The sequence below is a fragment of the Coloeus monedula genome (assembly GCF_965178545.1).
Source record: "Coloeus monedula genome assembly, chromosome: 6".
Lineage (NCBI taxonomy): Eukaryota > Metazoa > Chordata > Aves > Passeriformes > Corvidae > Coloeus > Coloeus monedula.
Window position 1 is genome coordinate 28633223 of NC_138786.1, and position 27937 is coordinate 28661159.

Genomic DNA, 27937 nt, shown 5'->3' on the forward strand with positions numbered 1-27937 from the left:
CAACGAGGGGAGCGGGCGGAGGGGGCGCGGGTCCTGGCCGGCCCTGCCCTACTCAGTTCCCCCGGGCGCCCCGACTGCATGGTCGGCCCCTGGGGGAGGAGAGCCGGGACACCCCCCCCCAGGCGCGGAGGGGACCGGGGGGAGGAGGAAGCCGCGGCCGGGTCCCGAGTCCTTAGTCACCGGCTGCCGGCGGGAGGAAGGGGAAGAAAGGTGGCCGCCGGTTTGTAAACAATAGCCTGGCTAGCGGCGCCCCGTGCCGCGCCGCCTTTGTTCCCGGCCCCGCCGCGGCTCCCGCCCGCTGCCGCCGCTCGGCGGGAGGAACCCGGGGGCTTCCCCCTTCCCGGCCGGCGCAGCGGCGGGCACAGCCCCAGGTAGGTGCGGGCGCGGGGGGAGGCGCCGGCCGGCACCGCCGTTACGTAACCGCGGGCGGGTCGCGGGGTCCGCCTGCAGCCGCCGCGGGCGGCCGAGCCACAAGTGCGGCTGCTGCGGGGCAGCGCCCGCCCGGGGCCGCGGGACTGGCGGGGAGAGGGGGCGCCGAGGGTCATCCTGGAGCGAGAGGGTCTCCGCGCTGGCTGGGAGCAGGGGAGGCGGCCCGGAGGCAGCGGTCGAAACAAAGGCGGCGGCGGGGTGCGCAGGCTGCCCTCAGCGGGCGCTGGTCTTGGGGCTCTGCTCTGGCAACTTGGGGTGCAGAGGGAGAGGGGAAAAAGTCCGTCGTCTGTCAGCCTGACTGCGGTAGCGATCGTCTTCCAGTGTTATTAGAAGGAGCGTACAAAGAGAGCGGATTTTTGTTTATCTGGCGAAGCACATCAGGAAATTCCCAGCAAATAAATACTGTGAACTCTCTGAAGGAGGAGCTTAGCTGTGGAGTGAAAGCAGAGAATTTTCTAGTCTTGACACGGTCCTTTTGTGTGTGTGTGTGTACATGTATATGCAGTTGTGCGTTTCTGATGCCTTTTTTGTCTCTCTGTCACCAGCTGTCTCCGTTCTCATCTTCAGGGAAATACTTGCTGTATCTGCTGAAGTACAGCAGGCTGGGTTTTTTTTCCTCATCACTGAAAGTACATTAAACAGCTAAAGAGAGAAAGAATGTATACCAGCATTTGGGTATAATAGTACATGAAACCAGCCACGTTGTCTAAGTTTATTTTGGAGAAAGAAAACTTAATTAGCACTTAACAGCACTCTTCCTGTGAGGCAGGTCAGTGTATGAATCTTACAGAAACATATATTAATTATTTTAAATCAAGTACAGACAGCATTCCTCTTGTGTTTCTTTCTGTTGTGAAAATACTAAATTTGCAACTGACTTCTATACATTTCATTGTTTGAAACAGAAACAGGAAGGAAAAACATTGCTTTAAAGAAATCTGAAGATGAGTGCCCATACGCAAACTGTGGAGAAAGGACAGAACACAACACTCCTGTGCCAGGAAAGCTATGTTTGCAGTGGGACAGATGAAGCAATCTTTGAGTGTGATGAGTGCAGAAGCCTACAGTGCCAGCGTTGTGAAGAAGAGCTGCATCAGCCAGAAAGGTTGCGGAATCATGAACGGACCCGTATAAGACCCGGCCACGTCCCGTACTGTGACTCCTGCAAAGGTGCCAATGGGAACATAATGCATGCCAGTATGACGGGCTCAAGGCAGATAGCAGCAGTGAGGTGCCAGGTGTGCAAAATCAACCTCTGTGTGGAGTGTCAGAAGAGAACACATGCTGGGGGGAACAGAAGGAAGCACCCTGTCACTGTGTACCATGCCGGCAAAGCCCAAGAGCAGGAAGAGGAGGAGGGGATGGATGAGGAGACCAAGAGAAGGAAGATGACAGAGAAGGTTGTGAGTTTCCTCTTGGTCGATGAAACTGAGGAGATTCAGGTAAGAACTGTTGTGGTTTGTTGTGAGCCAGCAAGGTTCCTGAACAAAATTGAATACATTGTATTGCAGTAGGTATCCTGCAAATGGGATACAGCTGGCAGACAATTTCCTGCTGTATGACTAGGAGAGGGTGTTTGACTGTACCAAATAGTGCTAATGCAAGACTACAGCCCATTGCTACCATTTAGCATCAGTAAATCCATCTGGTTTTTAGGAGTAGGACAAAATAGAAATAAGTGTCCAAAATGTTCCATCCAAGTCCTGCAGACACCATGGTTAAGCTATATTGCTTGTCACAAATATTTTTAGATGTTAGCCTTTTGGTGAAAGAGGGGGAATTGCCACTGGGGTAGGCCTGCTGATAAAAATGATAGGAACTAGTTGACAAGAATAGCCTCTCAGGAGGCCCTATTTTAGAAAGTCTAGCATTCAAGATATGCAGTTATAGAACTCTTCTGTTGGCCCTTACATTTGGTAAGCACTGTACAAGGCAAAATGTGTGAAAGCCACATAGCATATTAATTACACAACTAAAAATTGAACTTTGTTTTTTGACTTGCAGTTTGCATCCTTGCTGTTAAACCTCGTTCAGGAGACTGAAAGAAAATTTGTAGTCACCTTGAGACTCAGTATCTGGTTGCTCTAATTTATCATACTCAAGCTACCATCATTAAAAATAATTGTGATGATATTTTTATTTTTGATAGTTATTTGTATCCATGATAGTAACAGTCAACGTGCCTGTCATGCATCACAAGAAAATGTGACTTAAGTATCTCATATCTATTCTATACTATAGAAGTGTGCGTACATACATATATGTGTATGTACACAGTAATTAAACTGTAATATAGGATAGTCTCAAAATGCTTGGGTCATATTTTTGTCAGTTCAGGTGTACTGATTGCTAAAGTCTCATGGCTTTTGAAGGAGAAAGGGAGGAAAGGATAACAGTCCTCATGGTGCACTGACATAGAGAACACACTATGCAGGACAGCAGTGACTGTAAACTGGGTGCTTGAGTTTCAGGTGTTGTAGCAGTCCTAAGGTTGTATGCCTTCAAGCTCTAAGCACACACTCATTTCCTTGTAGTGTGTGACAGATGCAACTATTACTTTAAGATACAGACTTTTCAATAATCCTTTAGCTACTAGAGCAGGCTCTGAAATGCCTTGGAATAGGGCTGTCCTGGAAAGCTGCTCAGGAACTGTGTCTGTGTGTGGTTGTACTGGTTTAAGTTATATTTATACTCATGAATCTGTAAGCCTTATTGAGGTAGACCTTTGGCTGCCTCCTGCAAGCCAAGTGCATTTGCTATTTAAATGTCATGGGCCATAAAGCCAACTTCCTTATTGAGGCAGCAGTGGTCCTTTATCAGATCATAGCAAATTGGTCAGAACAGGGTTGGGTTGAAAAAGCTCTCCAAAAATGATCTTATTTCACTATCAAGATGTTGAATCAGAGTTCTTCCATCTGGAGTGGTATTCTCTCTCTCACAGCCGAATATATATGTGACATCTCACAGCCAGTGTCAAAGCAGTCTGAGAGATTTCAATTAAATTATTTTCTGGCAGCTGGAATTTAAAGAGTGCTTGCTATTATAGTGATAATTCTGCTAGTGGACATGAGGACCTTTATTTCAAAAGGCCTGTTAGATGCCACAGAAGATGTCTTCAGAGCTAAGTAGTCATCTTTTGCTCTTGTTAATACTGAGGAGCCTATTTTGCTATAGGAGAGTGATCATCAGCTTTTTATTTTGTGCTTTTCATTGCTTGAGGAGTAATCATTAGAATATTCTTTATTTAAACCAACTTTTTGTCCAAAAATGCCAAAAACTTGAAATATGGAGGTGCAGAATTTGAGGGTGTGTGGCTTTTTAAGCTTGAGCAGACAGGATAAGAATTTAACGGAATTATCTGGTTCAGCTATCTTTAAGTGTTTAATAACCTTTGGAACTTGAAAATTGTTGCATTAGTTGGGAAATAAGAGGAAACTGCTGATTTCCTATCAATGGTAGATTCTGCCATAGCAATGTTAAAAGCTACAAAATTACAGATGTTAAAAGCTACACCTTTCCCCCCCCCCCCCCCATTCCCCCTGCAGTTAGATGGAACTACTTATGCTGCTGAACAGGAGATGATGGATCGAGGCAATCACTGATGTATATTTATTTACAAACATCTAACTTGAAAGTGGATCAATGAGATGGGGACACAGGGCCAAAAGATTTGGTTTTTAGTTTCTTTTGGAACCTGGAGTTGTTAAGCTCAAGTGGTTATGTTTCATCTCACTGTTCCTGTTGGCTTCTTGGAAGTGGTAGCTCTAAAACTGAAGAACATTTATAGTGTATAAGCAAATGACTGTTCTCGTTCTAGATCCAGAAGCAATGTGGATTAATCCATAAGGAGCTGTGCCTGAGCAAATTGGTTCAGGGGAGAGGTGGAAATTCTCAGTTTGGGCTCAGCACTACACAGATACAGCTATGATAATTCTGAGATCTGCATAATTGTCTTTGTGCTGTGTTGCACAGATGTGCTGGCCTGCTCAAAGCTTTTTGTGCTTTGCAGGCATAACCATAAGCTCAGAAAGCTGAGGACTTCTTGTGCTTGTTCAAATCCACATGGACAGAAAAGGTCCCATTTTAAACCACTGCTTGTTTGTAGAAAACTGATGGTAGCTAAAGTTTGTATCTGTGAAATACAAGCTTCTCTGTGATGCTCATCGTAACAGCACTATATCTGAGCGCCTCAAAAAGAGATGGCTATCTCACGTTAAAAAATGTCCTTAAAGGGTAAATCCAAGTTTGCACTTCAAGTCTGTGGAAGAACAGAGAGGGAGGTTGTTCCTCATGGAGTCCAGCCCCAGCTGTCTCACACCACACAGTGCAATGCTGTGCAACTCTTGTGAGTTAGTCCCCAGGCATCTTGACCTACATGATGAATTTTTTTTTTGTTTTTCCGGGACTTGTTGCATCTCATAAGACCTTACTGACTTCTATCAGTAAACAAACCTTGACTGTTTTACAAACTAGCATCACCTGCAGTTTAAACCCCATTCTAGGCTCTCTTTCTCAAGCTCTGTTTTGCAGTTTCTCTTTACACAGTATTAAACTTTTGGCCTTATCTGTTGGATATCTAAAGCTGAGGCTTCAATCAAATTGTTCTTGATAACTGCAGCATCTGTTTGTTAATTGGCTCCTACATAGTCTATCTTCCTTGCTCATCTGAGAATGATATTGTGGAGATTACTTCCTCAGTAAATCACTGTGGTCTTGTCACTGCACTCTTTACATCTTCCACATCTCCTCTTTGCCTTGTTAGACTCAAACTGTGTGCCTTCTCTTTTTATATGTGTAAGTCCCTCAACTGAATCTCCTGATCTGCTCTGCTGAAATGTCAGCTTTCCTTTCTTACTTCTAACTTCCTGGATTCTCAAAGAGGCATCATTGTGTTGTCACTAGTGCTGCCCCTTGCACACAGGAGGCACTTCCCATAAGAAGTCACAGAATCAATTAATTGGGTTTTTTTAACTGGTATTTGTGTATCTATTAAGAAAAACACAGTGAAATACAACAATAAAAACATGACTCAGGTTGTGATACTTGTTTCAAATCCTGAGGCTGTCTTACTGTCCTATGAACTTTTCAACTCACCTGGATCTGTCTTTGTATCTTGTACTTATATTTATGCAGTTTCTGGAACAGTTTCCATTTTTGCTTTGTCTTTATGATGCATGCTTGCAAAAGAGCTCTTTAGCATAAAGCAGAGTTACGCATCTGTTGTACAATGAGCTTTATTACTACTTCTGAGGCGGGGCTGAATGCTTCACAATGCATAACAACAGCTTGGTATTTTTATCTTGGGGAACAGATGTTGGGAGTTCTTACAAGATCAGAACTTGGTTGTAGTGTCACTAATGGCTCCTATGATAGCACTTTGTCCAAAGCCCTAATTAAGGACTTGGCACATATGCTTAATAGAAGTAGAAACAGTCTTTCATTGACTCCAGAAGATAGAGGACATACTTGGTTATTAATAATCTGCCTTAGAGTTTGCTCATCTTTGACCAGAAACTAGCTCTGTCACAAGGCATTATCCAATCTGTGGGTTGCAAAGAAAAATAAAAGGTACTGATGTTGTATCCTGACTTACTAAGGAGACTAGAAGGAAAGAAAAATTTCCCTCTAGCTAGTCACAAAAATAATTTCCCCAGCTGTGTAATTTTATGAAGGAGAAGGAGCATACATTCATTGCTATGTCTCCCCTGAGATACCCATAAGAGCTCCCTTTCTTCAGTTTGCAGTGTCTTTTTGTTGTGCCATTAGATATCTCAACTTTCTAAGTACAGCCCCATTCCTTGAGGCTTTTTCTATTCCTTCTAGCAGGTCTAGACGCCTAAAGGAGTAAGGTCTTCCCCTCAGCAAGTATGAACAGGATCTGTGTACTGCTTTGCAATCAGTTAAGGTAATGCAAAAGGACCCATAGCCCTTATTTAAATGCAGACCATTTTGTACAATCATTAAATAAGCTGTTGCTAAGAGCATAATATCCATGTGTCCTCCTCTATCGCCTCCTGTTAAAAAGTTACACATACATATAGTGATAACTCTGCAGGGTTGCTAGCTGCTTTGCTTTTCTCACTCCTGCTGTAAACCCGATGGAAGTACTGTGATTTTTCCTTATTATCTACTGATTTGAGCCTGGATGAAGTCTAGGGATGACAGAATGGAGTCTCTAGGAATGATTGTTCTTGTCAAGTATTCTTTGTCAGTTAATGGGAGCTAACATGTTCTCTTATGAAAGAAAGTCATGATCTCTTAAGTCTGATTGCTTGCGTTTGTCTAGCAAATAGTGCTAGTTCTTGTGACACTCTTGCTTGATTTGCTGTTGGGGGAATGTACTTTTGGTAGTTTGTGGTTTTTTTGGGGTTTTTTTTGTGCTTTAGGGTAGCACAATCAGCTGTAAATTTCTGGGAAATGTAGTCCATATCCTGTAACGTAAGGAGTCACAGCTAGTATATTTGCCATGGATATAAAGGAGGAAGAAAAATGTTGAAGGATCTGAGTTTTCTAGGCTAATGTGATCTGTTGGATCAGGATATGTAATTTCTGTCCCTTGGTACTGTTGATGTGCTATAGATGAGGTTTTCCTCCCCTTTGTGCTTTAGAGAGGTTTTCTTGCCAAAGTATTTTTGGGAGTTTACTGTCCTACACTCTAGGAATTTTTCTCTTATTACTTTGTTATTTTTCAGTATTCCTCCCATCCCAGTCTGTTATCAGTTCACCTACATTTAAGTGCACTGTTTTTCTGTCCTTGGAATAACATAGTAGAGAAACTATTTAGCAATTGCTGGTTAGGAGTGTTCCTTCTTCTGCTGGACATATATCAGTATTTTGAAGAGTATTTTTAGAAGGTAGGAGAGAGAGCCATCCATTTAACAAACACACAGATCCTTTGACAGTCTCAGGCTGACTCTTAGTTAATTTTTAACATAGCCACTTATAAATAGTGCTTTTCCCTGGAATCAGTCTTGCACCTTCTTCATGATGCAGTACTCTTGGTCATTAATTAAAGTGAAATATTTTGCTTCCTTCCTGTCTCTTTTGTCCATATGCTGACATGAGTGCAGGTGTGGAAAGAAGAGAGCATGTCACAGGTGAGAGAGCCTGGTAGCAAGCCACTCTGGAATTACCCACACTTCATTCAAGAAATGAATGAAACTGAACTTAGTTTCCTGAACTTAGTTCCTTTTCTGAACTAAATAGTCTTGGGTGGGGGTAGATGGGGTGTTTTAGTGGTTCCCCTGCTGTACCCCTCTTTGCACTTTTCCAGTGAATCCTTTTGGTCTCTTGGATGCTGCCAGTAGGAATGGGATGTGAGTGCTTTGGGGTACATTCAAGAAAGAAAAATCAGCTGGCTGTCTTCTAGTCCTTCTGTCCTTTCCATTGCCTCCACTTTCTCTTTTCTGCAGCAGTCACTGGGAGGCAGATGTCACTGCAGCACATGCTTTTGGCTTTTTTATCTGGGCTGTTAAACCTTTGCTGTAGGATCACATAAAGGCAGACGATTGAGTCCTTTGGCCTGCCTGTCAAAACACCCTGGAATTGGGAAAATAACCAGAGTAATTGTTTTCTAGGAAGAATGCAACTGTTGTACAAGTAAATTTGTAAATGCCCCTCTTAGCAAGGACAGTGGTATAGGTAGTGTCCACACAGGTAATCTAGTTACTCTTAGTATTTAGGAAGACAGCGTGAACTTGCTCCTTGACTTGCTGTCTTCTGGGCAAGTCTCTTCACGTGGATGTGGTCTCTGCTGCTATAGCTGTGACTTTGGGGTGTTAATTGGTAGTGCTGTGGCCAAATTAACATCTACAGGAACTTGAAAGGTATTTAGGATGCAAAATCATGATTTCTGCATCACTGTTTACTGTTCTCTTTTAGAGTTAGATGATACTATTACGTTAGTGTTTTTTTTCAGCAGTTGCATTTACTTCAAAATCTTTACTAGTTTTCAGTTTTCAGTTCTTGCAAAAATAGTTTTTCAGCAAGCTAACAGTTTAGTGGACTTCGTAGTCTTATTTCTGCTTTCAGAAGTTTGATATAACTTAACTCACTTGTCTACAAGGTTAACTTGCTATTGATAATAGCAATATTTCAGTCAGTGTTCCCTCTTGGGTTAGGGAGAGTCCAGTCAAGTTGGATTACTTCCAATCACCTTAATTTTTTTCTACTGCTGTCTTAAAACGTTTGAAATAGGATCTCTTTGGGTCGGGCTGTTAAGCAGGATTTAACTCTTCTGTCTTTGCCTCTGAAAGAGTTCTGTAATAGATAGACATGGTGTAAGTCCTATTGAGACTTGTGCTGTTAAGCTCCATACAAACCCATGAAATATTGAACCTGAATTCCTATGCCAGAGCTGTAGAAAGGAACAGGATAATTTTGGTCTGAAAAACATACTCAGTTCAGGGACAGTATTGTCCATGGGTATGTACTGTGGCTAATAACAAATCTCAACAGAACCCATAGGTGGTACTGCACTGAAGACAAATAAATAGGAAAAAACCCTTCAGGTTAGGAAACACCCCTAATACAAATGCTTTTATTTGCTTGAGCCAGGAGGAATAAGATCAAAACCAGCTGAAGCTGAGGAGCAATGTCAGAATCTAACCTTAGACATGCCTGTCCCCTCCTTTATTTTCCCCTCCCTGCATCTGGTGTCAGGTCCTTCAATTTTGGCTTGAGGCTTTGTAGAACTCCAGTCCTGAAAATACTGATGTCCACTGTCAGCTTGGCTGAAGGCTAGGAGATCACTGAGGACAATAATGATTAATGTATTTAAGTATTCTCTGGATCAATAACTTACTTCTGAGTGCCAGATTGTAACTACTGGTGTGACATACACAATTTTATTAAACTAATCTGTTGACACAGCCCTTTGCAGAAACTTTCTCAGGCTACTGTAAAACATTTACATAGTAACAAGTAACGCTTTAACCAATAGAATTAATGAAGTCTAATTTCTGAGGTGTCTTCTTCTCATTATCCAATGCTTGTCCACATTTTCTGTCTTCTGAGTAAGAAGCAGTATGTGTGTTGTCATGCACCAGGCAGCATGCTTGCTGGCTAGCACGTATGGGTATGACTGCTCAGCTTACTACTGTGTTGGAGGCTCCAGGGAGTAGACATAAGACATGCTCTTTCCTCAGTAAGGTTATTAGAGTCTTTCTTTTCTACTCTGTTGTCTATTTTCGTCAAACTTTTAGGAAATTTATCTTTTAGAGGCACTTATTTCTGTATCAAATTGGTGTAATTAGATTATTAATTTTAAGTTATATGTGGAAGACTTGAGTAACGGCATAAATTATATTTTCCATGGAAAGTCATGAAGAAGAAAAGGTATAGGAGACAACCTAAGGTAGAAAACTAGAGACGCTTGTACTTAAAAGTCAGCCTTGATTCTTCTTGAACACCTGCTTATGATCAAAATCTTCTCTCTTGTTTGGAAGACTCTAAAAGTCAGAGGAAATAATGACCTCCTGAGGTCACTTTCAACCTGTATTAGCCTAAGATCTTAGAGGAAACAAGGTTTGAATTACTGTGGTTTAGAGCCTGTCTCACAGCTCTGTTGATGTCATGTGTTTCATAGCAGAGTTTCTCTTCCTCAGAGGGAGCTATCTTTTTTGTCACTTGATAACAAGAAACACTTGTTATCAAGTGTTGATATCAACAAAAATTTCTTTTGGGGCAAAAGCAGGTAATTTCCAGTTGCATTTTTAGTAGCCTGTTGCACTTGAGTTACGGGGGTAAGCCAGTTATGCTTCTTTGCATTCATGCACTGCCTTTTCAGGAGTGATTGTGAGGAGCCCTGCAGAGATGCGAATTTTGGTGGTGACACTGTGCTGTGGTAGAGCTTATTCTTCTCATGTTAGTCTAACTGGCTGTGGTTAAAGGAAGAAATCTGCTTTATAGATTTCTCTCTTATTTTCAATGTACACTGAAATTGTGATTTAATGACCTAAAGGTAGGAGCTGGGGCTTTAGACATGCACCCAATCACTTTTTTCTGAATCTATCTCTGGATAGGAGCTCAGTTTTTTAGAGTTAAAACACAGATTTAGAAGCAGTGTTTTAAAGAACTGGTCTGCATTGGGCAGATCTGACAGATCCGTTCTGTTTCCAGGTTTAGCGATTGATGTGATACTCTGTCCTTGAGATCAATTACCTAATATTGTCTGTTTTGTTTTAGAAGTTCAGGACTGCTTAAAAGATTGCAGATGTTCTTTTAGCTTGCTTTGCTATTTCTCCTTCTGATTTAAGGTGTTTGAATTCTTGTAAGCATTATCTTTTAAAAATATTTTCTGAACTGTGAGCAGCATTACTTGTATTGCCAGTGTTAAGTAATGCTTTAAGGTAAATATATTTTTTTTCCACTTGATTGCTTTGACTGCTTGTACTGATTTGTCTCAGATGTTTGTAATTTTATGCTGGTATACATTTGGATGTGCTGTTAGGAATCTTGTACCTTACATTTCCATTCATTGAGAAGGGTGTTAAATTTCTATCATTCTTATTGACTTAGTTGTTGTGTGTCAGAGGATACTGTCTTGTGCTGGTTGTCTAATCATAGACTCATTTAAATTGGAAAAGAACTTTGAGATCATCAAGTCCAGCTGTTAACTCAGCACTGCCAAGTCAACCACTAAACTGTGTCCCTAAGCACCACACCTACGTGTCTTTTAAATACCTTCAGGGATGGTAACTCCACCACTTCACTGGGCTGCCTGTTCCTATGCCTGATAACCCTTGACTCAGAAATTTAATTATTTATATGATGGTCTCTTTCTTAATTGCAGAAAATATATTTTTGTTATTAAATATACTCTTTAAAACCAGGTCAAGCAACGGGTAAGACTTCAAAACACAACAACAAAAGTACCAACATAAGTCAAAATGACAGTGTAAGACTAGCAAATGAAGACGCTCTGACGAATACTATGCCAAGCATTCTTGATTCTTGTTTTGAGCTACTGTGCGTTGTGGCACAGCTCTGGCTTTGTGCACCACTTCCATGAGTATTAGCAACCCCTAAAGGATTCGTAAAGAGTCTTAAAAGGAGAAAACTGTGGTAAAAATGTCTGATTCTCTTAATGTGTTTGTTTTGCTGGAGGCAGATTTAAAGTTATATGAGTAACAGGTCATTTGAAACTCTGTTCTATTTTACAGATTTTTTTAACTTTTGTAGCTTTCTAACACTTTTTAAATAACATTGTTACCAAGAGGTTCATAGGTAGAAACGTAATTTTAGCCATTCCTAAGAAGAGTTCTCTTGTTCAGCAGTTCTTGTTTCATTTTAGGAGTTCTGTTTCTAAACAATTCTACTTAAGGGTCAGATTTAGAAAACTTATGTTAGGTACAATGGATTTCCAAGTATAGGTGATAAAGAGATCTCAGTTCCAAATGTGCTCCACCGCAGTATGTATGCGTTTTTGTGCCTGCCTTATAGAAGACTTTAGCTGTCAAGTTCTCTGTTTTTTCCCACTGAAGACCTTCACCTCCAGTTCAGCTGAACTTGGGTGAAGGGACTGCATGGGGAGCTGGATGACAGCTGCTAAGAGCAACCTAGTTAAAACTTTAAAAGAAAGCTAACCAGCATTCTAACATATGATGGAGTAAAAACTGTTCTTTTTAGAAGAGAGTCTCCTAAGAGCTATAACAAAAGTGTAAATGAGTCTCTGATACTAGAAATGGCAAAGTTAAGAAGGCGCTCAAGAGATACAACTCTTGTCTTGGGTTAGACATACAGTTTTCATTCTTAATTTGCATTGTTGTGCAACAAAAGGTTGGTTTTGTATTTACCCTCTGCTGTGAATGTCAGAGATCTGGAACTCTTGGGCAATGCAGAAGTGGACATGGTATGGAAACATGAGTCCTTTGCACATGCAACAGAAGGTGGAACCATATCAATTTCTTTAGAGATGAGAAGCAAAACAAAGAAGTGGGGTTAGTACTTTGACATTTAATGCACCCACTCTGACTTCAAATGTCTTGAGGGAACTTGCTCAAGAGAAGTAAATTTGACTACTGATATGGGGATTGTTACGGATGGTTCTTAGAGAGTATCATTCCTGTACTCAGCATTGGTTAATGTCTACTAGCGCACAAGAACAAGGAGCACCCTATGACTTACAAGCATATTCAGTTTCAAAGGGAAGGGCTTCTTTTGGTCATCTTGGCTTGTTTTTGGTTTTGTCGCTTCTCCCCCTACATGGAATTTGTTGTAAGGCTGTTTCAGGGTCCAAAATTATGACTAGGTTCTAAAAAGGAGGATAGGTCTGCTGGTTCTCTACCAGCTATGAGCATCTAGGTGCAACCAGTGCTCAGGAAGTTCTCAGTCATCTGACTTCTGAGCACTGGTAAAGTGTGCTAGGAAACATTTACTCATTTCATGTCTTAAGTTCTTCCTCATTCATTACCAAGTCCTGTGAGACAACATTGGACTAGCTAGACTTTGGTGTGTTCTTGTGCTCCTGGGTAACTTGCTTGTCTGAATCACTCCTGAGTTCTGTCCTGAAAGGATTGAAGGTTCTGTCTGCAATAGCCTAGAAGGGGATAATTTAGAAGGGAGTGTCGTTTTTGTCTTCTGACATTACTGACTCAGCCCCTTCCACAAGCTCTCCCAAACTGCTACCAAAGTAACAACTACTGGTGGCTAAAAGACCTTAGTCATTAGCTGTCCTGCCAATACTTTAGCAGCTGTTTGAAAACTGATATTTTTTTGTGTTGCCCAGGGAGTACATAACCATTGACTCTGGCAAAAAGGATCTGTCACTTTTTTAGTGAGAAGTTTGGGAGGTGGGAGTTAAAAACAAAATATTTTGAAGACATTATCATATTCCCTTTTGCTTATGTACACATAACATTTTCATATTGTCAAATCTGTGAATGTTTTTAGGAGCTATTCTGTGAACCAGTAAGTTCCTTTCATCCACAGAGACATCTTGAGAGACACTAACTGCAACTGCAAAACTGCATCTATCATCTAAGCTACCTTCCTGATGATAAGCTAGTAATCACAGCTACCAAAAAAGCAGACCCTTTCTTGTGTATCTGTAACTTGAGTGTATCTTGATGTTCTCCCACAGACACCAGGAAAGATTCTGTTGAGATCATTTTGATGTCTCTTGTTTCCTGTTTTCTTCTACGCTATGAGGCTGACTTGAATAGTTTGAGTCTGTGAGAAGCTACTGCAAGCTCACAGCCCACAGGTTTTCTTTGTGAATGCTGTTCCCAACCACAATCTGGCACACTGGCTGATTTTTATTTTCCTTCAAAATCTACATGCTGCTGATTGATTTGACCAAAGCAAATGGGGCTGGCTGAGCCTTAAACTAATTTGCTGATCTAAAAATAAACTTGTCCAAAAAAACCATTTATTACCTCATTGCCTCTCTGGATCATAGCTTGTGAGATCTTCCAACTGTAGTTGCAGGAGGAGAATAGCTAAGAGCTTCCAGAAGTTGAGAGGCAGGTGAGAGGGGCTGGAAGCCCCGCTCCTTTCAGTTGATGGGGATTCCTTGAAAAGGGAATTGGGATGAAGGAAGTGAATTTAATCTTTCTCAAAAAGTCCTTCTGTCATATTCTTCCCCATCATATAATATGTGAATAAAATCTGTTGGAAGATGAAAAAGCAAGGCCGAAACAAATGCATGAAGCATGAAACCTGTGAAAGCCGTGAACATATTCTGCAACAAATCCAGGGCAGGCTCTTGTACAGAGCTCTAGCCCATTTCATTGCTACTTTATCTGCTCTTATTGCTCCAGTGTCTGAACAGAAAATGTGCTGTTCTTTAGCCTAGATAGCATGATGCTTGACACTTAAGCTGTAAAGCCAAAGAGAAGCTACCTGCACTACTTCTTGGTTTTGTATGTGTGTTCTTTTGTTTTATTTTTAAAATGAAAGTTTAATACAGTAAATTACAAAATGGATCATTGAGGTAGTTGTAGCACTTCTGTGAGAGCCAGTTTGACCTGCTTCAAGCACCTGACTTCAGTGCACAACTTTGCTGCTTCTTCTCTGCTCCCCCTTTCCAGCTGAAGGATTGATCAGCTGGAGAGCAGTGGGAATAGGACAGTCTGTGTCTGTGAGCCCCTGGCTGTGGATAGATGCAGCCCAAGTGCATGGCGGACATTCTTCTACCCAAACAGGTGTTCAGCCTCTGTGGATGAGTCAAGTTAAAGTGGCAAAAGCAATCCCCTCTTTCATGCCTGAATTTGGTTGCTTGCCAGGAGACTGTTGCTACTGAGAAAGTCTGCCGTGCTCCAGGTAGCTGTTCTGTCAGACTTGGAAGTAGTGTTGTACCCCCTTCTCTGAAAGGACTGCCTCAGACAATGGGGTGAGGTATTAGAGTTGACTAGACAAGTAATCACAGTGAGGCATCACTTCCAAAACAGCTACATGATGGAACAATATAAATCCATCAATATGCACATTTTACGAAACTGCATTCTAGTATTTTGTTTTGTACTTCTTGGTGCTTCAGAAACTTAATGATGAAATCTGAAGATTTCTAATCTTATGAATCCTGAAACAGCTGTGTTTTTGGTGTTGTCTACTCCAATTACATAGTTACAATATTTTTCTCTTTTTGTTTTGGAAGGTAAGGAATGAAGAAGACTTTATTAAGAAACTGGACTGCAGTCCTGACCAACATCTAAAGGTAGTGTCCATCTTTGGGAACACAGGGGATGGCAAGTCTCACACCCTTAACCACACTTTCTTCTATGGCCGGGAAGTCTTCAAGACGTCTCCTGCCCAGGAGTCATGCACAGTTGGAGTCTGGGCAGCCTATGACCCTGTCCGCAGAGTGGTGGTAATTGATACAGAGGGTCTCCTGGGGGCCACTGTGAACCTGAGCCAGAGAACACGGCTGCTGCTGAAGGTCCTGGCCATCTCTGACCTTGTCATCTACCGTACTCGTGCTGACAGGCTCCACAATGACCTCTTCAAATTCCTCGGTGATGCCTCGGAGGCTTATTTAAAACACTTCACCAAGGAGCTGAAAGCTACCACAGCCCGCTGTGGCCTAGATGTTCCTCTGTCAACTTTGGGTCCAGGTGTCATCATCTTTCATGAGACTGTGTACACCAAGCTACTGGGCTCTGGTGAGTAGGCAATAAGAAACTGAATAACAATGTGCTAAACACTGTCTGTAAATTATCAGGTTGCATTGAATATTCAGCATTCTTTACTACCATGTAAAAACGTGATTTGGGTTTTGCTCTCACTGGTTTCAGTCTGCGAACCAGGCTGTGGAACTAGAAGAGCATTCCCTTATGGTGATCTAACTATTCCAAATCAGCTAGAATAATCCTCTTAGCCAGCTGAACATCAGCACTGAATAGTCATGAGTTCTGCCAGCACAGAGGGCAGAACAGGGGAGGGTTTATCATACAAGTTCACGAGTATGGGTGATATGGCAGATGAAGGTGAAAACTGATGTGGTGAGTTGACCCTGGCTGGATGCCAGGCACCCACCAAAGCTGCTCTATCACTCCCCTCCACAAGTGGACAGGAGAGAGAAAATATAATGAAAGTTTCATCAGTTGAGATGAGGTCTGGGAGAGATCACTCATCAAATACCATCATGAGCAAAACTGGCTTGACTTGGGGATATTAATTGAATTTTTTTACTGATAAAATCAGAGCAGGGTAATGAGAAGTAAAATAAATCTTAGAAACACCTTTCTCTCATCCCTCTTTCCTTCACAGCTTTACCTCCTCCCCCACCATCCGCACAGGGAGACAGGGAATGGGGGTTGTGGTAGTTCATCACACGTTGTTCCTGCTGCTGCTCAGGAAGAGGAGTCCTTCCCCTGCTCTGGTATGGGGTCCCTCCCATGGGAGACACTTCTCCATGGACTTCTCCAACATGAATCTATCTCACGGGCAGCAGTTCTCCATAAACTGCTGCAACATGGGTCACTCTTCCATGGGGTGCAGCCCTTCAGGCACAGCCTGCTCCAGCATGGGTCCCCTATGGGGTCACAAGTCCTACTAGGAAGCCTTCTCTTTGTGGGTCCGCAGGTCCCTACCAGGAAGCTGCTCTAGCACAGGCTTCCTACGGGTTCTCAGCCCTGTTTCAGACATCCATCTGTTCTGGTGTGGGCTTCTCCATGGGCTGCAGGGGGACAGCCTGCTTCACTTCACCATGGTCTGCCAGGGAACCTCAGCTCCAGCACCTGGAACAACTCCTCTTTCTCCTCCTTCTCCACAGACCTTGGTGTTCCTCTCACGTATTCTCACACCCACTTTTCTCTGGCAACAATTACATCTGAACATCATTTTTTTTTTTACCTTCTTAAATATATTATCACAGAGGCATTACTATCATTCCTGATGGGCTCAGCCTTGACCAATGGCACATCCATCCTGGAGCTGGCTGTCATTGGCTCTGCCAGACATGGGGGAAGCTTCCAGCAGCATCGCACAGAAATCACCCCTGTAGCTCCCCCACTACCAAAACCTGACCATGCAAACCCAACCCAACTGACGTACCCTGGGATTTTGGCAGGGATATGTAGAATGCTGTTACAAAAAAAACCAAGATAAATTTCTGTGTAGAAACTAGGAGGAGCAAGAATTATGACACTGATGAACGTCACTCTACTTTTTTAAATTCTGTGAACCAAAATCATTCTGAGGCTTATGTGAGGTTGGGACTGAGGTTGTGGTGGCACGGAGCTGATGACTTGATTTGATGCTACGTTTCTCTGTGCAAGTATCTGATAAGACCAAAGGAGCAGACTTGCAGACTATTATTCCCACCACTTTCAGTGTTCTTCACAGTAGTTTTAACTTGGCTTATGTGATATTGGATTATTCATATTTAAATGGTGTATTTAATTTGTATATCTGAGTGAAATACACTGTCTTATGGAAGAGACGTGTTTTTATTTTGGCTGTACAGTTTCTTCTCATTTTTTGTGTATTTCAAAAGGCGTGGTGAAACCTTTCTTAATTTGATCTGGTGTTTTGATAAGGAAGAGCCGTAATGAATTGGCCTGCAGTGACTGAGGCTCAGTCCTGCTGTTTGTGAACATCTAGGAGTCATCTCTTGTGTAATAAATACCTCAGCAGTCGTGCTGGCCCACATTCTCATTTTGGCTTCTCTAACCAGTGAGGTTTTAAAGCAGTAGAAGAACTTGACGTTCTTTCTGGTTATTATCAGAGTAACTTCTTTATACCCTTTACCTTACCTGTAAGGCAGTTCCTTTTCTTATATACCAATTTGCTGATTAGCAATTCAGCCTTTCATAAAGTTGTTGACATGTACTGTTTCATCAGTTCAGCCTTTAGTGACTCATGAGGACACTTTGCACCTGTATGCAAAGTCAGGGTCATTAAAAAAATATATTTTTATGGTCACTTCTCATCACAATAGGAATAGGAAAGAAACCTCTTAGCATATGGATATGCAGAAAGCTGTAACCATCTGTCTCAATGGATAATTGAGATAAGTGTGTTTATGTAGTTTTAGGACAGGGAAGATGGGGCCTGCCTTATTCTGAAATGTACAGCGGGTATTTGGAAGCAGGCAGGAGAATGTGGTTGGCGCTGTGGAGTCTGACCTGATGTGGCCAGTTCTGAAGTGCTTTGCCATGTAGAAGTTGTTGATAAAGGCTTGGTCTTCCTTGTTACAGGGCTGGCATGGAGAACAGGCAGCCCATGTAAGGTTCATGCCCTCCAGTTTATCAGGTGCTAGGAATAGCTATACCAAGTTATGGTCTGGTGAGAAGAACTAACAGATGTGCTGATATTGTGTTTCCTTGTATTATATCCTAATTTGCTCCTTAATCTGGATATCTGTGTTTCGAAATCTAGATGTGTCTGGTTTTACCTGAGAAACTTGGTCTTAGAATTTAAAGGTGTTTATCACAAAAGAGAGGCTGCTTTTGGAAAGTTTGTTTCTTTTCCTTGTCTTAAAATATAATGATAACTGCATTCCAGATGTATTAGAAGATTTAATTAAGAAAACTAGAACTATATTGCATATGAAAGTACTATGCAATAAAGTCCTGTTTTAAACAATCAGTTGTTTATGAACTTGCTGATACTCTTATATATAGATCATCCTTCAGAGGTTCCTGAGAAGCTCATTCAGGATCGGTTTCGGAAGCTAAGCTGTTTTCCTGAGGCTTTCAGCTCAATTCACTACAAGGGAACAAGGACATACAATCCTCCAACAGATTTCTCTGGGCTAAGGCGAGCTGTGGAGCAGCAGCTGGAGAACAATACTACTCGGTCACCTAGACAGCCTGGGGTTATCTACAAAGCACTGAAAGTAAGTGCAGAAGAGTTTGTCACAGTCTTTATTTGTACCACTGTTGCTAGTAACTCAGCTGCAGCTCATAAAGGCAGAGCACCTGAACCAGTGATGCAGACTTGCATGCAGGTCTTCCATGAGAGTGATAATTTTGTCTTAACAGCTGGGGAGGCTGGGTAGTTTTTTTTACTTTAAAACAAACACTTTGGTAAAGACCATGGAAGGTCAAGAAAAGTTAAAGAGCCAAACTGAACAAAATCACAAAACTGAGCTGGGAAGAAAAAAGTAACTGATGCTGTGAGTGACAAGCACTTAATGACAGTGATTTACAAAGAGAGACCTTAGAAGGTGTTTTTTATAAAATTCCTAAAGATGGCCTCAGCACAAGAGGAGAAAATGCAAGAGACTTGAAGGGAGTCAATAGTTGGCAAGACCTAGCACTGCACAGTGTAACCCAAGGGCTAGGAGGCAAAAAGGAGGAAGGAGTTGTGCTGTAGCTAGGGATGGGATCAAGCCAAATGATGTATTACTTCAGAGCGAGTGATTTTCTTAGATGGTTCACTTTGCTAGGATGTCAGAGGGATTTTTGGGTCTTTAAATTTGCAGTCCTTCCTACAAGCTTCCACATACCACTACCTGATTAACAACATATTTTCTTTGGCCCAAAGAGCACAGCTGTCACTGGGGAGGGGCAGGCAGAGCTGGGGCATATCTGCAGAAGAAGGTAGTGTTAGCAGTCTTTTCTGGTGTTAGTCACAGCTGTTGGAACAGATAATTCTGGCTGCTATGCATTAGTGGTAGCTGAAGCACAGAGGGAAGTGTCAGGTTGACATGTACTGTACACAATTCTTTGCATTAGGGAGCAGACAGGCAGCAAGAGGAAAACCAGTTGGAATCATTAATTTTAGTTTAATTTCTAGGACTTTATTGCAATAATCAAGTAACCTGGTTTCAGATATAGCTGCTGGTGTACTTAAATTCATGTCCAGTAGAGTGTTTGCTGTGTTCAGATCACTACTAACTACAAATTTCACTACTAACTTCTTTTGCTTCACTTGCTGAGGACACAAGACTTGCTAGAGATCTCCACTTCCTCTAACTTTTGAATTCATTGGCCAGTATCAGTCAAGCTTTCAGGAGAATGTAAAGCAAATTTCTTTGAAATTATGTGAAATAAAATGTTTAAATAGAGGACTTATCTGAGGGAAGCTGTGGTGAAAGAGGTATACACGCGTCTGTGTGTATGTGCAGTCAACCCTTGTTAAACAGCACAGATGCACCCACTCCACCCACCCCAACCCTTTGAGGGGAGAGGGAGGAAGAGAAAGGCAGGCAGCCACTATATTAACCTCAGCTGTAGGAAGAGTTTCAGCTAGATCTCATGCCTTCAGAGATCTCCATCAAGAAAAGCTGTAATCATTTGCTTTGTTCCAGTGCTTTTTGTTTTCCTCCCTTAGCATAACCCCTGAAAGAACTTAAAAAGTTAAATGTGCCAAGGCTAAGGACTGATTTAATCTGAGAATGGATGTTCCTAGGAAAGGGTACAAATCCCTTTGTCTCAGTTTTGCCATTTCACCAGAGAAGAGCAGTTGTTCTAGTGGCTGGAGGAAAGCTCAGGGCAGCCACTTTGAGCCAAGGGGCAAAAAAATGTGTTCTCATGAACTATGAGAAATGATCCTCTGAGTTTCTTTTCAGAGGTTTTCAGAATGCAAAGCCCTTTTAGCAAGAACCCTGCTATTTTGAGCAGGGATTGGATCCACAGTGATCCAGGTGCAATCTTCTACCACCCATTTCTACTACAAACTTCAAAGTAGGGACAGGAGGACAGGAAAGCAGAAAAATAGAGTATCTTACAAGTGTTCAGGTCACTTCCATACAAGTGCAAGATTGCCTTCTTGGTTGGTTTCCAATCCTTGTTTTGGTTTCCAGGCTAGTAAGACACTATTTGTTAGCTGTGTACTCTCTCTGCCTCTCCCTCCAGTAGAGGAACTCATGCTTTTTCTTGCAAAATATCTTCATTGCCCTTAATTCCTTTCCAGTTCATTCTTTTTTGTTTGATAGGCTCTAAGTGACCGGTTCAGTGGGGAGATCCCCGATGACCAGATGGCTCACAGCTCTTTCTTTCCAGATGAATATTTCACATGCTCCTCTGTGTGCCTCAGCTGTGGGTAAGTAGATGAGAAATGCTTCTCCATCCTTTTAGGGGATAGTGCTGCCTCAACCTGCAGCCGCAGAACGTAAAGTTTCTGTGACATCTTGACACCTGATATCAGCTGTCCTCAGCTAGTACTTCCAGGAAGAATTAGCTTGAAATCCAACTCTTATGTGAATTGGACAACCACTATTGCCACATCCCAGCTGGATGCATGGTTTTTGCCCATGGTTTGTGCATGGCTACAAACCTGTGCTGCCCATATCTTTTCCCAAATGCAAGCAGGGCAGAAAGAAAGGAGTGTCTAAATAAATCCCCTGACATTTCCTACCGTGTTTTTCTCTTGACGTATTTACTGCCTAAACAGTATAAACGATCCTAAAGCATACATCATGGAGTGGGGCTGTATTCAGTGAGTAGGTCTAAGTGGAGTTCCATATTTGATTAGATCTTGGCTGGTAGCTCTCTGGAAAGAGCCCAAAGATTGAGCCTGGAAGGGCAGTAGATGGCAGTCAGTGCTCTGAATCTGGGAGCTGTATAGCAGCATGATGTTGTAGCTGGTTATGCTTCTTTTCTGATGCCGAGCATTTTCTGCAGTGAACTGTTGTGTGGTGCTGCTTTGTATGTGAAACAGTTGCTACAGTTCCTTCTGAAGAGCCTGCCTTTCAATAATAAATTATGTCATTGCCATATGTACAGTTGTGAAGATGGTTTGAGGGCCAACATCTATAAAAATACAAGATAGCAGTAAAAATGAAATCTTGCTGACATCTGTCCTGTGTCTAACAGCAGCAACTCATGGTTTGCTCTTGAATACTCAGGTGTGGCTGTAAGAAGAGCATGAACCATGCAAAGGAAGGAGTCCCTCATGAATCCAAAAGTCGATGCAGATATTCTCACCAGTATGATAACAGAGTCTACACTTGCAAGGTGAGTAGCGATACAAGGACAATGTCTGAAGAATGATAAAGGAAAGGATGACCCAGTAAATGACAGGCATGTGCCTATTTTAATCCTTTCTTTTTTTTTTTTTTTAATGTCAGAGGTGCTCATAGCCTTGACAAGAAAAATTGATCCTTATTTGACTTGTATGTTTGCTTGGAGAGTTCATCACCTCTGTGTGCTATGTGTCATTTTCTAGCTAAATTGTGAAGCTTGGTGCTCTTAACCTGGGTAATGCTGACCTTTTATGTATTTGACATGGTTACTGTTCTTATTTGCTTATGCCCAGTGCTTGGTATTAGCCAATGTTTCTGAAGGATGTCTGCAGGAGACAGGAAAATTTTTGGCTACCATCATGGTCTTTATTGATGTAGAAATACTTCCCTGATGTCCATCATTGATAGTGGGTTTGATTTTGCTTTGTTTTTAAATGAGTTCTGATGAGTGCTCCTTTGCTGTGGACCTCTGTATGCTAATTATATGCTTTACGTGGACAAACAGCAGCCAGATGTAGATTTGGATTCCCAAGAATGTGGGTTCAACCCACTACATTGAGTCTTTATGTTGTAGGCCTGTTATGAACGAGGGATGGAGGTCAGCGTGGTGCCAAAAACCTCTGCTTCCACAGATTCCCCTTGGCTGGGCCTTGCCAAGTATGCCTGGTCAGGGTGAGTACTGCAGCTGAGATCTCTCTGCTCTCTGTGGTCTCTGCACTGCCTGGTGCTTGGGACTTGCCAGAGAGGTAACCTGTCCTCCTCTTGTGCAGGTACGTGATCGAGTGCCCCAACTGCGGGGTGGTGTATCGCAGCCGGCAGTACTGGTTTGGCAACCAAGATCCTGTGAACACTGTAGTGAGGACAGAAATTGAGCATGTCTGGCCAGGGGTAAGTCTGCTTGCTGGATAGTTCTTGTGTATGTGTGCAGCCATGCACATGCTAATTTGGTTGTTCGGACATTGATGGAGAAAATAGATTGCCTTTCATTAAGCTGGTCCCTGCTGTTCGAAAGAGCCTTTGCAAGGGCCTTCAGACATCTTTGGCTATCTTGAAATGGCTAAGTTGCCAACCTACTTCTGTCTTTCAAAGCAGGGCTGGTGAATCTTTTTTTCCTGCTTGCCCTTCAGTTTAACAGGAGCAATGGGTTGCAGAGCCATCTGCATCTTTAAAAAAAAAAAAGGTGGTTTCCCTCTTTTTATTCTCAAATTAATATCTGTTTCATTCCAGACTGATGGATTCCTGAAAGACAACAACAATGCAGCCCAGCGTTTGTTGGATGGCATGAATTTCATGGCTCAATCAGTATCTGAACTTAGCCTAGGACCCACAAAAGCTGTGACCTCCTGGTTGACAGACCAGATTGCCCCATCTTACTGGAGACCCAACTCTCAGATTCTGGTAAATAGCAGCTACAGAGAAAGGCTTTGCAAAATGAAAACCCCTTTTCCTTACTCTTTAAGTAATACAGTACTTTGCAGATTCCAAATGCTTCTTCTTTTACTGCAGCAATCCCTACTCCTACAACTTTGAGAAAACTGAAGTGCTTTCTCCTCTTCCCATTCTTGACTTAGCCAGAGAAAGTATGAACAGAGACTTGGCCCAGCCCTGATAAAGAGACTGTTTCTCCCTGCTCTTTGTGAGCTACTCTCCCTGCAATATCAGAGAAAATCTTGGCTTGCATGAACTTGTTTTTTAAAGCAAAGAACCAACATCTTAAAGATAGTTGATAGTACTATTTTTATGGGTGCAGAGATTAAACTCTGGTTTCATACCAGGTACAAAAAGCTGGCCCAAACAGTTCGACTAGGAAAGGATTCCTTGTGTCTTGCTGGAAACAGATTCTTCAATGAAAACTGCCTTCTGAATTCTCACCCCACACAAAGGTCAAATGTCCATCATTCAGCCCTGTGTGATGTGCCTGTGTTTGTGATTGTGAACGAAGGGATCATAGCAATATATTGGCTTAACCACTGTACGCCTACCATTCTGAATCACTTCCCTGGGGTAAAGTTGTGGGGCTGATAGCACCCAAGTCTTGTGTGTAACTGTATTTTTCACAATTTCAGTCTGAGACTTGCCATCCTGGGCTTCTGCTCTCTATTTTTCACTTAAGGAAGATCAAACTAACCGTTCTTCTTTCTGTGTTGTTCTGATTAGAGCTGTAAGAAGTGCAACACGCCTTTCAAAGATAACGACACAAAGCATCACTGCCGGGCCTGTGGAGAGGGCTTCTGTGATGGCTGTTCTTCCAAGACCCGTCCAGTGCCTGAGCGAGGCTGGGGACCAGCACCAGTGCGCGTGTGTGATAACTGCTATGACAACAGGGGCATCCAGTTAGGTAATCTTGAGTTGATTGTGACAGAACTATCCCTGGGCAATAGCCTGAAGTCTTTGTTCCTGATTTCTGGATCACAACCATTCCCAATGGGTGTAGACATGCTGGGCTTCCATAAAGTTTTGGTAAGGAAGCTGAAGAGCTCAATACCTTTTGGAAAGATGACCCTACTAGATACCTGACCTGCTGACGAAATTATTTTCTAATTGTATCTTTATTTTGTTTTCCTAGCAACTGCTGATGGTCTGGTGCTAACATCAGAGAAGGGATGCTTATGTTACAGCAGACTATATATTTTGTCCATTATTGATAAAATGAACACTCTGCAATCCGAGATTGTGGATGGGGGACATAAAGGCTGAGGAGAGATTCCAACCTGCCTTTTGGGTTTGCTGCTGGTTTTGTTAATGTAAATTAACTGAAACTTTCAGTTACAGGCTGAAATGGTGGTGGACTTAGGTGTTGACCCCTTCACTCTTGTGTCATGCAGATGTGGCTGAGCTGCCTTCAGATGAGGAAGGGGGGACACTTATTGCCAGGAAGGTGGGGGAAGCTGTGCAAAACACACTTGGAGCGGTGGTGACAGCCATGGACATTCCCTTAGGTGAGTTCTGTTCTCTTCTGATGGATTTTTTTTGTCTAAACGCATTTTTGTTTTCAAAGAGCAAAACTTGTTACTAAACTTCAAGAGTTTGTGTCACAGGCTGGCACCTCTGCTATGATACTACTGTTGGTTGAGAGTTCTACAGCCCTCTGGACCTCTTCTGCTTGATGTTTCTTCTTGGTTTTCAGCATGTTGTTTTTGCAGATCACACTTTCTCTTTTCACCCTATTATGCAAAACTGCACCGAGCTGTGAGTAATTCACGCTCTCCTGATGCATTCACTCCAGTGACCTGCCATTTGGAGTTCCATAAAGATTGGCCAAATTAAGAAAGCATTTTATCAGGTTTGATTTTCTTCCAGAGATGCTGAGTGCCTTTTAAGTGTATTCATGGATACTGCTGGCACTTGGTACTTCTGAGGGGAGGGCTGAGAATTTGAAGCTGTCCAGGTTGGTAATGATGGGGAGGTACTCAGTAGTGTGATCTTTAAGGGTGAGCTTAGTACAGGAAACCTCTGCTGCTCTTTCATGTGCTGGGTGGAAGTTCAGGTATGTCAGCAAACATTTCACATTTGAATTTTCTGTTGTTGGACGTGACTTCCTACTCATTGCGCACATTGCCTACAGCATGTCTGGCCATCACCTGTGCGGGTGTTTCTCTCCAACTCAGTGAAAGGCAGAATAAATCCCTTTCTCAGTTCAGACAGTACATGGATTTCTGATTATTTGGTTTGGTGACTTGGTAGTTTTTTAGGCCACAGCTGAAACTGAAAGTAGGGAAAAGCAAGTGTCTTAACCTCTAGAAGAGTCTGAGTAAGGCAAGATGCCACTATTAAAGAGTTTACCTTTGAAAAGAGGCAGAATGTGGGAGAATGGTAGAATGCCCTAAATGGCTACTCGTTGCTCTGGATTCTGTCAGTAGGTCAGCTCTCCCTTAATGGCAGTGGTATGACTTGCAATGTGTGAGTGCCTCCACTGGAGTACATTCTTGACATGCTCACGTTCATGGATTATTTTGTTCTCCCTCTTTCTCATCCCCCCACTTCACTTCCTCCTTAGGTCTGGTCAAAGATGCTGCCCGACCTGCGTACTGGGTACCAGATCATGAAATCCTGCACTGCCACAATTGCCGGAAGGAATTCAGTATCAAACTTTCCAAACACCACTGTCGGGCCTGTGGCCAGGGATTCTGTGATGAGTGCTCACACGACCGCAGAGCGGTTCCCTCTCGTGGATGGGATCACCCAGTCCGAGTTTGCTTTAACTGCAATAAAAAGCCTGGTGACCTTTAACCCCAGGCTGCTCTCCAGATCTTAGCAATTCCTTATGTTCTCAGGGTTACAAATGAAAATATCTGGTCTCCCTTTCACCTTCTAACCTGTTGCAGCCAGAGTGCATGTTTCCAGTTTCTGGCCTCCTCTCGTGTTATATCCATCTTGGAACACTGGGAATGAGCTTACATTCAGCCTCTAGGTTTTAATTTCAAATTAACTGGGAAAGGGAGGGAGCTCCCTTGTAAATGAGCAAACCAAAATCCCATGTATTTTATTCCAGAAAAAAAAAAAAAAAAAAAAAAATCTCAACTATGTATAATTTAGTATATTAAGAATATGGTTGAATAATGAAGCTTTGAGTATTCCTAGTTCAAATGATGGATGGTGTTGTTCCTTACTGTATTGGATCAGAATTATGGCCTTCTAATTCTTCTTTTGGAATGTCTTGCTGATCGTGATGTCCTGTGAGGAAGGTTTGGACTCTGTGCTGCCAGGAATCTCCAATGTTGATATGTGAATTACACCTGGTAATTCAACCAACTCTACATCTGGAGGTGCTGCCCTTCTGGCCATGGAAGATTAAACCTAGTTTAATTAGCAAGTTTGTTTGAACTGTGATATGAGCAATGGTCTTGCAGTGCAAGAGGTATCAAGTTAACACAGACTCCCTGGCAGAGACTGGTAGAGCTCTGAAAGGTAAAGCAAATCCTATGGCACGAGGCAAAGCATTCTGATTTTGCCATTTCAACTTCAATACCAGATCAAAAGGTAGCAGGGTCTTGCTCTCCCTGACAATATTTTCATGTACTCAGGTTTTCTTCAAGTTTCTCTGCAAGATCATTACAGTTAAAAGTTTTGTCCAGAGCAGAACAAAAGAACAAGTTTTGTAGGCAATTCTGAAATATGAAGTTTGAGTTGTTTGGGTTGTGATGACTTTCCTTTTCCCCCACTTTTTAAGTGATCCTGTAGTCTCTGAAGCCTCTGTGTTCTCAGATATGGTTGCATAGAAACTGCACACATTTGACTTACTTTCTTCTAATAATATGAACTTACAAATCAACCTGGAAAATGGGAACCTTTCTTCTTTGCTCCTAGCAACTGGCACTCAGTGGACTTCATCCTTTTATGAAAGCACTGCAATGAATTCACTGATTTTATTATGAAAAGCACCACTTAACCTAACTTATATTGTCATGTACTGTGGATTTGTGGTTCCACTTAAAAGAAGTAAGAGACCGTTGTGGATTAAACTGCCTAAAATTCTCCCTTCTTGGCTTACATAGACAAGAATTCTTTTACCACATGAGAGTTGCCTCCTCTTGGGGTGGCTGGAGTTTAATGCAGTGTCCTGGAACTGTGGTATTTTTTCCCAGCTTATTAAATGTGCTCTTGTGTAGATGAGTGCCCGACACCCTGTTTTAAGACTGTATTATTAAATTAACTGCTATAAAGAACTTTATCTTCTGAACAAGCGTACTGACTTTCCTTGTAACAAGCGGTTCTCACTTTGTCTCTGAAAGAACATGCTCACAAAGTGATTGTCCCTTCACAGCTACATCCAGTCTACACAAGGAAGTAGACTTAGAAGATGTTCCAGGACACCTTCGGTACTGGCCAAGTTTACTGCGGATGGTCTTATGTTTTTGTAAGCAAAAGCCTGCCATAAACTGACAGTTGTCCAAGTAAGGGCATGAGTAGGTAGAAATCCTCTCTTAAAAGACATTCTGTACATCTGGCATAATTCTGTGCTTCAAAGTATTCTTTATTTTTTTAATGGGTGAGCAGTGTGTTCTTGGTTTGTAGGCTGTGCCTTGTGTGCTGTTTATGCATGTAGCTTTACTACCATGTTAATGCACAAAGAGAAAGCAGCCATGACATTCCTTGTATAAAATCTTTGGCATCTGTTTCAACTTGTCTGATTTTTTTTTTCTTGTCAAAGCAAGA

The 27937-nt window shown here is 42.3% G+C and overlaps 1 protein-coding gene across 2 annotated transcripts; it reads left to right on the forward strand.

The window, feature by feature from the left end:
• On the forward strand, window positions 1–27903 carry ZFYVE1 (zinc finger FYVE-type containing 1). Of its 2 annotated transcripts, XM_082284092.1 has the most exons (13): window positions 1–371; window positions 975–1198; window positions 1335–1871; window positions 15026–15530; window positions 18495–18709; window positions 20753–20859; window positions 21665–21773; window positions 22356–22453; window positions 22552–22669; window positions 23009–23179; window positions 23939–24119; window positions 24607–24720; window positions 25779–27903. In XM_082284092.1, the coding sequence occupies exons 3-13, from the start codon at window positions 1374–1376 to the stop codon at window positions 26009–26011; spliced, it is 2349 nt and encodes a 782-aa protein (XP_082140218.1). In that variant the 5' UTR covers window positions 1–371; window positions 975–1198; window positions 1335–1373; the 3' UTR covers window positions 26012–27903. The 2 variants fall into 2 exon arrangements, with proteins under 2 accessions (XP_082140218.1, XP_082140217.1); XM_082284091.1 differs by lacking the exon at window positions 975–1198.
• The last annotated feature ends 34 nt before the right edge of the window (window positions 27904–27937 follow it).

Coding starts and splice junctions, on each gene's coding strand:
- ZFYVE1 (XM_082284092.1), top strand. CDS start 1,374: ATGAGTGCCCATACGCAAACTGTGGAGAAAGGACAGAACACAACACTC. Junction 1,872..15,025: donor ATGAAACTGAGGAGATTCAG/GTAAGAACTGTT, acceptor TTGTTTTGGAAG/GTAAGGAATGAAGAAGACTT. Junction 15,531..18,494: donor CACCAAGCTACTGGGCTCTG/GTGAGTAGGCAA, acceptor TCTTATATATAG/ATCATCCTTCAGAGGTTCCT.